The following is a 14,484-nucleotide window of genomic DNA, read 5'->3' on the forward strand; positions in this document are numbered from 1 at the left end:
TGGATTTGCATAAAATGTAATTTAGGATTGAGTTATTTCAATCAAAACAAGGCTACATAAAATCATAAAAGTATTTTCCTGTTTTCAGGCCTTCTACTTTAGTGCTGTTTGCAACAAAGAGCATACGGGTGTACTGTACAAGACAGTTCTACTGGTTGAGAGTGCATTCAACTGTACAGTAATTATAATCAGTCATTTTTTTGCGAAGGACAGGCAAGATGTAATTGAGGAAGTGAAAGATGTACATGAGTGCATTTCACACAATGCACTACAGTAACTTCTGTTTGCTGATGAGGTATATGATTAAAAAAATGGTCCTATTTAGCTGGTACACCACAAGCAGCCACAGTCAGTTCTCTGGAGATACGCATGTTTTCATGTTTTTCTCTGTCTAGAGTGGATGAATGATGGTGAGGATGGATTTGCGCTGCATTTTTTTGGTGATATACCACATGCATGTGTTTGGCACCATGGCATGGACATCGCAAAAATGCCTGCTGTTGTTTGAAGGTGCAGACTCCAAACACACTTGGACACTTCCTTGTCCACTAACCAACGCCACTGTCAGCTGTGAGGAGGTCAGTGACGTAAAGAAAGAACTATCCGTGATCCCAGGTGACATTCAAGTCCTCTGCATTTCGGTAAAGCAAGGCACAATGATTCAGCCGGCGACATTCAACAAATTTCAAAGCCTCAAGTCTTTGGAAATCTATGGCTGCCTATCTGCAATCCTACCAAAGGGTTTCAAGGGACTAACCAATCTGCAGGTGCTTTCAATGCATTCTTCAAATCTCTGTAATACATCTGTCACATCTGAGGTATTCAGTGACCTGCAAGCTTTAGAGGATCTGAAACTTACAAAGTATTCTCTGTCAGAGATGGCTCCAGATGTGTTTCACGGACTAAGAAGCATGAAGATGCTTAGTGTTCGCAACAGTGAGGCCTTCTCTGAGTCCCTGTGTAAACTGCAATATTTGCCAGGCCCTATTGAAAACTTGATCATCTATATTGAAGGCATTCAGAACATATCAACAGCAAATTGCACATGTGACATGATTCATTTCCCTGCTCTGGACAATGTTGTGTTTTCCTTTCCACATATTGAGACAATTAGTCAAAATGCTTTGAGAAATTTTAAGAAGGTATCATTTTTGTACATGCCAATGAATGACATGCTCCTGACTCAGCTAATGCACTCTGGGATCGAACGAATTGATAAGGTGAGCTTCCGTTTCGATGATGCGCTAAACCTCCCACACCTCTGTGAAGTCGTGTTTTCCCTCTCCATCACCGACATTGTTTTGAACTTCGATAAACTACAGGAGAGCTCACTGCTATCATGGGGGAAATGCTACAAGCTGAGAAGCATCACGCTGACTGGGAATTTTACCAACATCGATCTAGGGTTTGTTTCCACTTTAAAACATTTATCTGAATTCAGCGTTGCAACGGCGTTGGAAAGATCTGTCCAAGACAGATCTCTGGCCACTCTTTGTTCAAGACATATTTCTTTGCCATGGTTAAAGCGTTTTCAGTTCGAGACTTTGCAGTACCTGTCACTCAAGTCCAAACACTTGGTCTGTCTAAGCGACCTAGAAAATCTGAGACTTGAGGGAAATATTACAAAGATAGAGACCTCTGCATTTGAAGGACTGAACAGCTTGCATGTCCTTGAGATGCAAACCACAGGTGGTGTTTATAATGCAACAGTAGAGCAGTTTGCTTTTAAAGAACTCTCTAAGCTTCGTGATTTATATTTTAAGACACCTATTTTTCAATTGAAGGCTTCGTTTTTTTCAGGCCTTGAGGAGCTATTCATATTAAAACTGCAGATGTGTTCGATTCATGTGATTGACGACTCTACCTTTGCAAATCTTGTACAGTTAAAAGAACTGGACCTTTCATTCAACAGAATATCAGTAATCAGTACAAACACTTTCAAAGGACTGAAACATTTGGACACCTTGATAATTACAGACAATCCTTTGAAGCATCTTGAACAATTTTCCTTTTCTCATCTGCGTTCCCTCAAGACTCTCCATCTCGGACATCTCATGTTGTCCAGCCTTGAGCAACCTTGGCACTCTGGCATGCAACTCCTCAATCTCACTTCAATTTTCGTAGGATTCCCTCGTCATTTGTCTGATTTCAAGCTCACATCTGGCCTCCTCCCCATGACTCTGGTCATCGCTGATGACAGCACCCCAGAGATGGGCCTTAGTCTTTCTCTCACGGGCGAGAATATTGTGCTGTGGGGCTGTGAAAGGCCTTTCCTGAGGTCAGTCACAAAATTATACATTGCCAGTCAAACTGTTCTGTGTTCACCTGACCTCAGGGTCCCGCTTCAGTACTTCACATCTGTGGTACATTTGGAGTTTTTGCAGTGGTATACTAACACTTTTCAAGATCTGTCAGGTTTGAACAGACTTGCACACTTAAATAGACTTGAACTCTCAAATGTTGATTTGTACAACCAACCTGGTCTCCCAGTCATGTTCCATGGCCTAGCCAACCTTGAGAATCTAAGCCTCTACAACTGCTTAATTAGTTCTTTTGAGAGCTCTGTCACTGTCAACATGAAATCTCTGAAGTTTTTGTATCTCTGGATCCCACCGTCGACCACCCTCACCAAGCTTGACCTTGAACTTTTAAAGTGTTTAAGGTCGGCCCTTGTAATTCAACCACAACTGTATTGCAACTGTGACAACTTCAGGTTCAGTAGATGGGCAAAGTGGGAGACACAGGCAGGAGTGTCATTTGCTTCCAAACAGCACAAGACACTGCAGTGTATAGAGAATGGACACTGGCAGGACTTGGACATGTATGGCCTCGCCAGCTGCAGTGTACAGTTGGAACTGGAGCTGTTTCTCAGCACTGCAGCTCTAGTCCTGCTCCTCCTCTTGCCTGCGCTCATGTACCACCTAAACATGAACACCAGATGGCACTACCGCTATGATGTGTACGTGTCTCACAGTGACCGGGACGAGAGCTGGGTCATGAACAGCCTACTTCCATTCATGACACAGCAAGGGCCTCCGTTTTTGCGACTCTGCCTGCCCAGGAGGGACTTTCAGCTGGGGAAGGACATCGTGGAGAACATCACGGATGGTCTTTACCGAAGCCGCCGCACCCTCTGCCTTGTCAGTCGCCACTTCCTGCGCAGCAACTGGTGTTCCCTTGAGATGCGGCTGGGCACTTATCGACTGCAGGCTGAACACAGAGACGTGCTCATCCTGGTGTTTCTGGAGAAGATCCCCTCTAACCTGCTCTCCGCTCACCACAGGTTGGCCCGACTGGTCAAGACCAGAACTTACATGGAATGGCCACAGGACCCGGCACAGCAACAGGCTTTCTGGGACTTGCTGTGGGACAAACTGGTGGCAGGGAAAAACTACTGAGTTTTTAGGAGGTGTCCATAGTTAATTGAAAAATGTAAGATCCTGACTTTATTTGATGCATGTAAGGATCACTGTAGTTGTTCATGCTGTACAATACATGCTTTATAGTTCACTGAAAGAATGAGAAACCGTTTTACTTAAACATGCATACATTTAATATGCCATTAGTTGCTGTAAGTTACAATGCATACCTTCACATGTATTTAGTATTTTCGTCAGCGTGTGTGTGTGTGTGTGTGTGTGTGTGTGTGTGTGTGTGTGTGTGTGTGTGTGTGTGTGTGTGTGTGTGTGTGTGTGTGTGTGTGTGTGTGTGTGTGTGTGTGAATCTTAATTTGTTTTATGCTAATTCACAATTGCCAACAAAAAAATCACATACATGGAGAATATACTGTATTCAGCAGCCTGATCTCCAAAAATTCCGTGCTCCTGGACACGGATGTTAAGGACACGAAATCCGTGTCCAGGAGCACGGATTTTGCCAAAATTCCGTGCTCCTGGACACGGAATTGTTTTCCGTGCTCCAGGACACAGATTTTATTTCCGTGATGGGCACACGGAAGTGCTTTCTAAAGGCTATTACCACAACACTGTGTTAACTCTATCATTAGAAAATACATACCAAATGCTAATCCTAAACAAAATAATGCTATAATTATTTAAGTTGTGCCCTGACCAAAACATTCCCTAAGCTTAACCTGTAATTAAAGACATATTTTTGAGAAATACCTTTTCCAGTTGGTTGCTAGGCTATCAAATTCATATAATAAATGAAAGAAAAATAGCTGTGCCCAGCCCAAAACAATCCCTAACCCTAACCTGTCAGTAAGAAATGTTTTTTTGAGAAAAAATATTTGAAATTAGAAAAATCCTGAGAAAACACAAGACTGTGGAAACAGAGCTGTGGGAGTATAGAGAGAGCACTTCTGTGTGTCCATCACGGAAAATAATTCTGTGTCCAGGAGCACGGAATTTTGGCAAAATCCGTGCTCCTGGACACGGATTTTGTGTCCTTAACATCCGTGTCCAGGAGCACGGAATTTTTGGAGATCATGTTGGTATTAAGCATCCCATCATGTTATGTTATTATGTATTCATAGTCCATTGAAATGTACCTTAGTCTGTGTTGAATTTACAACAGTGCAGTCGAATGATGTGTTGTTTTACTGAGAGAATAAAGATACACAAAAGAAACAAATGCAGCCACAGTCAGACATTGAGACTTGTCTGATTGCTTTGCTAAGACGTCAGCAACGTAAGCAGAAAGACACCAGGCATATCAAAGGTGTCACATAGCAGTTATCAATATTCTCAGACCCTCCCCTATTAACCACTGGTGCAACATTGCAAGAGAGTTGAATGATTCTACAGCATTCAGTGGTCCCCCTTCACTATATAGCTTACAAGTTGAAATAAAATGCTTCAAATGAAATTCAAAGGAAACTTGTCAATACGGCAAAAAGGTCAGCTTGGAAGAGAAAAGGTATGCATTGCGTCATTTAAAGAAGGCAGGTCATTCGGTACACAACGAAAATCGAATGTTAGGCTGACAGTGATTATGGGGGCTACCCACACCATCTGCAGGTGTTCCGTCTGGTGAAATCCCTTTTGACTTGACAGCTGCACAGAGGATGCCATGAAACCATAGCAGCATCACCCTTGTCTCTTCCAGAGAGCAAAGCTTTATATACTGTATGGTGCTGCGGCAGCCACGGAAACGTGGCTGACGGTATGTGAAATTTATCTAAATAAATGAATGAAATAGGCCTATGTAATATTGTCTAAATTAATGCTTAGTCAGTGGAGTCTTTCATCTACCATTTACCCGCAATAAAGTAAATTTAGGTTGCCCCAGTATCGCCGACACATAGCCTGGCAGAGATAAATCTGCAACTTCAAACGTAGATTATATGACGTCTCCATATGTGTTACTTTTCTAAGCTTGTGTGGAATTGGATGTGACGCCATATTACGGCTTGTTGGTTTGGGGTGCCTTGAGATTTTTCATGAATTGAAAGGGTGCCTCGCCTAAAAAAAGGTTGAGAAACACTGTCTTATGCCATTATTTTTAAAACACACATGGGCACATACACATGCCATGCAGATGCACACACACACACACACACACACACACACACACACACACACACACACACACGCGCGCGCGCGCGTGGGGTCGTACACTGAAAGAAAATATTCGTTGGATCTACATGATTTTAATGTGTACATCGGTCCCACACAATCCAATTGTGTAAGGTCAACATGATTTCTTCCCCTATTTTTATTGTGTAAGGTTTAAGTGATTTTATCACCTTAAACGGAGGTGATTGGATCACCTCAACCTAACACAACTTATTGATGTTCCAGCATCATAAAAATGTGTTGGAACAATGTGATTTTTTTAAATAGTCACAAAATGTTTTTTTCACCTAAATCAGAGGTGATGAAATCACTTTAATCCTAAACAATTAATTGGTATTCCATTAACCAGAAAATATGTTGGAAAAACACAAAACTTTGACATAGTTTGAAAGTATTTTTTTCATGTTTATTGAAGGTGATGGAATCATGCATACAGCTACATTTCAGTAACATGATTCTTTAGTCTCAATCCACCCCCCCCCCCAAACAAAAAAAAAATATGGTATGGTAAACATATTAGGTCTAGGCTATACAAATGCATTGCAGATCACAATTTGATGTACAGGCATGTGCAAACAAAAACAAAAAAAGGAGTCAGAATTCTGTGATTAAATGTATTGACTTTCACTGTACGCATGTAAATTGCACAGATATACAAAACATAAGGACAGTCACAAATAACTGCTACTCTTAGACCAATCAACGAGCAGGAAATACAACAAGCAGAGTCTGTGAACAAAAAGAAAGTCCAATTCGCTTTAAAGGTGCACTGTGTATTATTTTCAGTAGTTTATTTTGAGATTTCATGCTGCCCATGCACAAATGTTGCATTTTTCATGAATATTTACCACCACCACCAAACTTTAAGTTGTCGTTATGACTGGGGAAATTGCTCTTTCCATACATGAAAGGGGGAGGAGGAAAGAGAGGAATCTTCTCCACTGGCTGTCATTTTGAATTTCTAGAAATGAAGATTTTTAGTAAACTTACTGAACTTTGGTCATACTAATACATTTTCGTTTATTACTAAGTAAATATTCATGAAAAGGACAAAGTTGGTAAAAGGCAGCACCGTTTCAATGTGCAGCATAGTTGCCTACTCTGGTCACCATCCTACACAGTGCACCTTTAAGAAAATGATTTGTTTGGTTGCTGTGAAAAAGTGCTCTCTGGCTGGATTAGCATTCATGTGAACACATCGGACACACATCAAATTCACTCTACATACAGTTCTTTTAGCTCATTGACTAAGTGCATTAGTCCACACTAGTAGGTGTGCGTGTGTGCGTTCATGCGCGTATACTGTATGCATGTGCACGTATAATGTATGCATGTGCGCGTGCATCTGGCAGTCCACCATTCATTTGGTTGTCCTCTTTGGTGACCACATTTGTGTTATTACCCAGTCTTATTTAAGTCTAGTCTTGGTATTTTGTTTGTCTTTAGTTTGGGTCAAAATCAACTCAGTATGTACAAAACATATGCACACTCAAGTGCTACTCTTAAACCAGCAAGGAGCTGGAAGTGCATACAAGCAAATAGAGCTCTAGAAAAAAGGTACATTTCACTTAAAGAAACAAAAATAACTGCTGTTTTTTAGTTTCTGAAAAAAAAGAGTCCTTTCCGATTGGGTGTCACATGTGTGACAGACATACACTAAAACTGACAATGTCCTAAGGGTGGTATGCCCAATCTTCTGTCGGAGCAGAATCCAATAGTGATGTCTTCATTTGCTTCGTCTACGGCAACTTCATCCATGACCTATTCAACAGACAAAAGTAAATGAACACAAATTAACCAAGCCATTTGAATTAACAAATAAATCAACATTAAGCTGGGCAGTAGGTTACTGCAAAGTCCAAAGCATGTCCTCTGTTTCACTGTCAAGATTCTCAGTTCTAATTCTGATGTGGGACCTGGATGATGATTTAACGCTGGTGTGAATTGGCCTGAGGTCGTCAAATACCTGAGCCAAAGCTGTGTAGTTGCCTTCATTCTGCAGGGATGTCAAACTCAAACCCAGGGCCAATTGTGACACATGAAGTAATTTTATGTGGCCTGCAAGATCATTGCATAGCATGACAAGACTTTGACATGAAACTTGGTGTGTCACAGGAATACCAGTGGGCCCAGGCCAATGAAAAAGTTCACTCTCATATGGAACAACACCCCAGGTCTACTGTGTCCTTCGCTGGGATCTACAAGGAGCTTGTAGTAGACAACCAGTGATGCCAATCCTCTGTTTAAGGTGTTTCAGAGCACAGAGATGTAAGGATCAGTTCGTCTCAATTAAGAGAACAAGTTTCATTATGCATATACAGGTACGGTATATACTGTTCCTTGCGAGGAGACTTTGAAGGAAAAGTCTACTGCATTTCTCTGCTCTCTGATCTGAGATGAATTGAGAACCTCTCTGGCGTTTGTGCATGCGTGCAGTAATATGGCATGCAGGGCTTGTCTGTCAAGGGGCTGAAATAAGAAGTTCTTACAGTTTTCCCCATCTCAATAAGTTTCCCTGATAACTTAAGATGATTAAAAATAAAACGTGCAATATAAACGTGCAATATTCTAGGCAGACATACAATGGACAATATAATGAAAAGCGTAACACAGCTGGTGCACTCTGTCGACTTTGATTTCTACCCCCTCCCCCCATCAGAGTGAAAAGCATGTGTCAACAAAGTGCTCTCAGATATTATACCCTTCATTGTAGTGCTCATTTTGTTTCTACATAGAAGATATTAATATTTATTTTTGTTTAGCTGCACATGCATTGTGTAGTAAGTGTATTGGAATAAGGAAAGCGTGGGATAGCTTGCTCACTTTCAACTGAAGCCTCTCAATGTCATGTTGAGCATAGCACAATGCATACAAACTAACTAGTGTCATCAACTAGTCATCAGGTAGTCATCAACACTTCTCAGATCAGATCATCTCGTCTCAGATAACTCCAATTCTAGTACTAAGCAATAATCTAATATTCACTGGTCAGAGTACAACAAAATTTAAATATAAAAATTCGAGAAGCAGCTCCTTATACCACTGGAATATTTAGTCACCCCCTTTCAGGTAACAGCTAATTTAAAGCAGGAGTCAAGTTGTTAAGGTGCACTGGGTAGGGTTGTGGCCAAAGTGAATGCTTTACCTTGTGGACTTGGAACAGTGCAGGCCATTGCAGTGGGACTGTGGTGATTCTTTTCAATTCAGCACTGATCTGAAAAGACATAAAGAGCCCAAAGGATTTAACAATCAAATCATTAACATTAGGAGAAAGCCACACACACATTCAAGAAAGGAGATAAAACGCTGTAATTCACAAAAAAACATTAAAGACAATCCAAATTGAATGTCTTACCTTGCGAACTTTAAACAGTGCAGGCCACTGTGCCAGAAGTCCTCAGAAATGGTGCATCTTGTACAACTTAATGAAATGAAGAAAGAAAGAAAGAAAGAAAGAAAGAAAGAAAGAAAGAAAGAAAGAAAGAATAAAAAAGGAGAACATTTGTAACCTGTGCACCATGAGTTCTGGAAATACACTACTTACTCTGCACCTTTAAAATCGCAGACTGCATCATGATCTGCTTCAATTGTCATGGTACATGTTGGTGAAATTCAGATGTCCAATATTGACGCCATGCATCCAGCCTAAAACCATGTCTGTCCTCACTACCACTTCTTGACCATGAGCATGGGACAGTTTACTTTGTACTACTCACTTGGTTAAGATCACACATGCTTGACACCATCCTAAAAAATGTGTTCATGTTGGCGTCATCAGACCAGAGGACATGGTTCCAGCAATCCATATCTGAAGTCTGGTTGTCTCTGATGAAACCACGATGAACACATTTGCTTTTTGATGGTTTCAAGCATGTGTGGTAGTAGCCAAGGGAGAAGTATAAAGAAAATAGTCCCATGTTTACGGTCAAAAATGGTGGTGGGACTGATTTGTTTTTTTTGAGATTCTATGAATGGCATCAACATTGGGAAGCTGACTGCCACCAAAAGAAACATGGCATATGAATGTACTGGTACCATGACTACTAAGGCAGATCATGATCCTCTCTATGGGGTTTTAACATGCAGGGGTGTAACTTAATAGTAAAAAAAAGGCTTTCTGCTCAGGAACCATCAAGTAGACAGGCAAAAAATACAGAAACTTACATCAGCCAATTCAGCAACAGTTGGATTGCAGGGGAACTGTGGTGATTCTTTTGAATTCAGCACTGATCTGAAAAGACATAAACAGCCCAAAGGATTGACAAATCATAAACATTAGGGAAAACACACACACACACACACACACACACACACACACACACACACACACACATACACACCACACACACACACACACACACACACACACACACTAAAAACCTTAAAGACAATCAGCATTGAATGTCTTACCTTACAGACTTCGAACAGTGCAGGCCGCTGTGCCAGAAGTCCTTAAAGAAAGAAAGAAAGAAAGAAAGAAAGAAAGAAAGAAAGAAAGAAAGAAAGAAAGAAAGGAGGAATTGGTGAGGTGAAGCATTAATAAACAGCACAGGATTCGTGAATGAGGAGCATGCATTCTGTAAACTAGGCTACTTGTAAACAATGCTCCACTTAAAAGAGGAAGATACAGGCTAAGTAAAACGAGATAACAAGGCAGTGCATGCTTTGCATTGCACCATAAGTGCAAGTAAAAAAAAAAGTGCTATGCACTTCAATAAATAGGATACTATTCCCACATGTTTCATCCAATTCCCTGTGCAAAGTTTAAATTCAGGTTATATGCACTCTATCTAGGTCGGTTGTTCTTTGACTTCGTGTGCAGGAAAGCTTACATTTGATTAACCTTCGGTTAAGACCACAAGTGCATGTGTGCATTAAACACCTGGGTTGGGTCAAAAAAGAAAACTTTAAAAATAGAATAGTTCTACTTGGCTTAAAATGAACACACCGAAACGACGCCAGCCCTCTGTTCTCGTGAGCATGCAACGTGTTCGATCAAGTTCTAGTTCCTTGTGCATAACCCCCACCACACCACCCCTCCCCCATTAACGGATCAGACCCTCCCGCGCAAATATAGCTATTAACTGAAGATGACCAGCTAGATTGTTGTACAGTAGCAAATTTTACTACATCCTTTGAATATCCTAAATGTAGCCTACATATCTTCCATTCTTTTCGAAAATGACATGATGCATAGCCAACTGCATGTGTTTGCAGAGCACCTGTTACTAAGCAAAGAGCACTGCGCGGGTAAATGTAGTAGAGTCTAAGCTCAGCTTCCACACACAAAAGACACAAGAGCAGTACTACATCGCCCACCATAAATGAAAGTACTTCAGTTACTTACTCAATTTCGTGTATATCTTCACACATGACAACACTATTCCAGCGAGATGAGACTGAAGAGTAGGACCGAGCTGACTGAGAGGCGAACGGCTCTCTGGCTTTGGAACTTTCCGGCTTCTTCTTGTCTTAGAAAGTGGTGCACTAGCGCCACCTCAGGACTGGAGGCCACCCCAGACACAACTTAATCATGTTCATTCAAAGCATTAGAAACATGCCAATTCAGCAGTCTCCAAGAACACATTATCCTTATTTGATGAAATCATGTTTACTCAAGGAATGTTAATGAATTGTTTTGCATCTATTTACTTTATATAGGTTAATTCAAAGACCCGCCATTCCCTCTTTTTTCAGTGTACCCGCAAACACACAGGGTAGCTGACGGGGGGTTCCCAAGGAGATGGCCCAAAGAGATGGAGGGCCCAGAATTGGGTCCTCATTGCATTTTATGTATTGGGGGGGGGGGGGGGGTGGGGGGGGGGGGTGGGGGGGGGGGGGGGGGGGGGGGGGGGGGGGGGGGGGGGGGGGGGCTTTCAGATGATCTAAGCTGTCAGCGGCCCTGCACACACACACACACACACACACACACACACACACACACACACACACACACACACACACACACACACACACACACACACACACACACACAAGAGGGGGTCCCCTTGTCTCATCCATCATCTTCTCTGGTGGTGGTCTGTTGATGAAGTTATCTTGCGGTCAAAGAAATAAAACAAGAGCACTCCAGATACATTCAAAGCATTATACTTATCCGGAATTGAAACTTATTCAGAGTGTCTGTTTTGGGGGCTGCAGCTGAGTGCACTTTGAAGTCTTGGCAAAGGCTCGTATTTGACGGTCATTCCGAGCGACGACTACTTTCGAAAGTCATTTGTAATTTAGGATCCTCTTTCACATCCCTGGAAACTAAAGCCTTGAGTATTTACACTATCTTAGGTGGCGGCCCTTACGTGAAGTCCTGATTACAACATCTCTAGTGTCAAATGCTAGCACTCCTTAGACTTCCTGGACTTGTTTTGTAAGCCAGCCCGTCACAACCAGTCACACAAACTAGGTAATTGCCTAGGGGCCCCCCAGATGAAAGGGGGGCCCTTGTAGGTAATGACTGGTTATGTACTTGTATTCAAATGGTGGGTAATGACAACTTAGTTAGTGTGGCAGCATCTCCCTAAATTCAATGATAGAAAAAAAGTGCAATGGCACTGCTATCAAAATCTCTCTCAAAGGGGGGCTCCGATCCTCAACAGTTTGGAGTGCAGAGACACACAGGACATGGCTAAGTGAGAGTGTGCACAATCATGAATACATGCACACCTGGGACAGGGCAGCTGACAGCTTTGGCTGGGCCCTGGGGCCCCAGTGTTGCTGTTGACTATTCACGTGATGTGAGGGGAGGTTGCTCTCTTCCAAGGGCTCCCAAATGCCATGAAACGGCCCTGTATTTAAGTTGTGTTTGTCAGTGATGACTTTAAATGTTTACTTTGGGAGGAGATGTGGAAAGCAAAGGAACAGTAACTGCATTGGGAAAGTCGGCATGGAAACCACAAAAGGAGCTGATTGTCCTTGACAGTTTTGGGGTGGAGAGGAGTCGAATGAACATTGCGTTAACATCACTGCTAAAAGCAACCAATGTCTTGAAGGAATAAATAAGACATCTTCATTTTAAAATATAATTTAAACCAAGCTAAAGAAAAGATATCATGCAGTGAGTTATCATACATTGACATGTTCCCCGGGTCCTATATGTTCCCCGGTCTTTAAATGAGACTGAGGACCTTAGGGCCCTTTTTTTTTTAAAGGGTTCTATGTTCCCCGCATTGTATCTAACCCTTCCCAAAATCATCCCTAAACCTAACCTGTCAGTAAGGCAATGTTTCTGAGTTGTAAATGTGTGCCCTGACCAAAACTATCCCTAAACCTAACCTGTCACAGGTTCAACAACAACCTGCACTTTGCCATGCGGCAGCAGTCTACTTGGAAGTCTTTTTTGAAAAAAAGGTTCCTAAGTTCTCTGGTTGCGGGGAACATAGGACCCGGGGAACGCACATGTAGGATGACCCTGTCAGGGGTTGCCTGCGTGGGTATACTAGAAGTTAAATGAAAACCCTCTGTTATGTATGAATGTTGTGTTTGAAATGTACAATTGTTAAATATAAATGTGATATAGACTGACATGTTCGGATATTTCATATTTGAAATGGTTCATCTTTGCAAGTAAGCAAGACATTTTGAAAATTCATCTTTCTGGCCCTACCATGGCTCTAACAGTAGAGCATAGGCAGTTACACCGGCGACCCATGTTCGATTCCGGACCAGGTCCTTTGCCGTACCTTCCCCATCGCTCCCTGCTCTCTCACTGTCCTGTCGTTAATAAACTAATAAAAAGAACAAACACATTTTTTTGAAAAAAAAATCATGTATCTTTTCTATCACTGGTATCAAAAATCTTGTCAGCATTATTTCTAGCAAGTGATAGTCAAGACTTTGCCGCTTCTAATTCGTCTCAGGGGCTCTGGATCAGCGAATCAACTCTCCTCACTCCTCATTTGTCAGTTTCAAATTTGGCGCCTTTTAAAAGTTCCGCGTTTTGTTCCAAACTCTTTCCTGCTTCATTCTTCCCCACCCAGCTCACACCCACCCACAGCTCCACCATGTTGTGTATGACATGGGCCAGTGGTTTTCAAAGTGGGGGTCAGGGAGCCCTGGGGACCTGCAAGGAGATGCTTAAAGTGGTAGTTCGCTATTTTAGACATTAAGCCTTGTTTGTGTGACTTCTGGGGTGAAGTAGAGATGTTCTCATCACAATTTTGACATTTGGTGCTGAACGGAGCATTTGGGTATTCAAGACTGCAGCCCCCCCCACCTTTACATTGACTCCAATGAAGCACTCAAGCAATCGATCATAAAATGGCATTAAACTTTCGTTTGCAGAGACATGAAACTCACCGAGTGGTCAGAGGTGGGCAGCGATACGTTGGCTCGAAAATCACCGCGAAATACGCTTCCAGAGAAGATATATTCATTATTGTCCGTCTTCATTGATTGTATTGGTTTGACTAGTATTACTCCGCGCGACCGGAAATGGGGGTGCGTTTGTTTACGTTACTATCTATGGTTTGTATGCAAGCTGTAGTTTTTGTAGCCAGTCCCACTCAAAGATAGCCGTTCTACCTCGCTCCTTGATGTCTACATAAACAACACACTATCGCTACCTACTGGCTGGATGTCTACTGCTATTCAACGGCGTCTGGGGAAAAATAGGTCCGCCAAATGCTAAACAACAGTTAGAAGGCATATTTCGCTGCAATTTTCGGGTCAATTTATCGCTGTCTACCACTGACCACACGGTGAGTTCCATGTCTTCTCAAACAAAAGTTTAATGCCATTTTATAATCGATTGCTTGAGTGCTCTATTGGAGTCAATGTAAAGGTGGGGGGGCTGAAGTCTTGGATACCCAAATGCTCCGTTCAGCACCAAATGTCAAAATTGTGATGAGAACATCTCTACTTCACCCCAGAAGTCACAGAAACAGGGCTTAATGTCTAAAATAGCGAACTACCACTTTAAGGGTCTGTTACTTAA

The 14,484-nt window shown here is 42.0% G+C and overlaps 2 protein-coding genes across 2 annotated transcripts; both read left to right on the forward strand.

Annotated features, from left to right (window-relative positions):
• Nucleotides 1–1,799: 1,799 nt before the first annotated feature.
• Nucleotides 1,800–2,722, forward strand: LOC134464253 (leucine-rich repeat and immunoglobulin-like domain-containing nogo receptor-interacting protein 2). Its single transcript, XM_063217727.1, has 2 exons — nucleotides 1,800–2,672; nucleotides 2,714–2,722. The coding sequence occupies exons 1-2, from the start codon at nucleotides 1,833–1,835 to the stop codon at nucleotides 2,720–2,722; spliced, it is 849 nt and encodes a 282-aa protein (XP_063073797.1). The 5' UTR covers nucleotides 1,800–1,832.
• On the forward strand, nucleotides 2,630–3,607 carry LOC134464614 (toll-like receptor 13). Its single transcript, XM_063218015.1, has one exon. It carries the CDS (start codon nucleotides 2,820–2,822, stop codon nucleotides 3,396–3,398), a length of 579 nt encoding a protein of 192 aa, XP_063074085.1. The 5' UTR covers nucleotides 2,630–2,819; the 3' UTR covers nucleotides 3,399–3,607.
• Nucleotides 3,608–14,484: the final 10,877 nt, after the last annotated feature.

This window comes from Engraulis encrasicolus, chromosome 15, assembly GCF_034702125.1.
Source record: "Engraulis encrasicolus isolate BLACKSEA-1 chromosome 15, IST_EnEncr_1.0, whole genome shotgun sequence".
Taxonomy (NCBI): domain Eukaryota; kingdom Metazoa; phylum Chordata; class Actinopteri; order Clupeiformes; family Engraulidae; genus Engraulis; species Engraulis encrasicolus.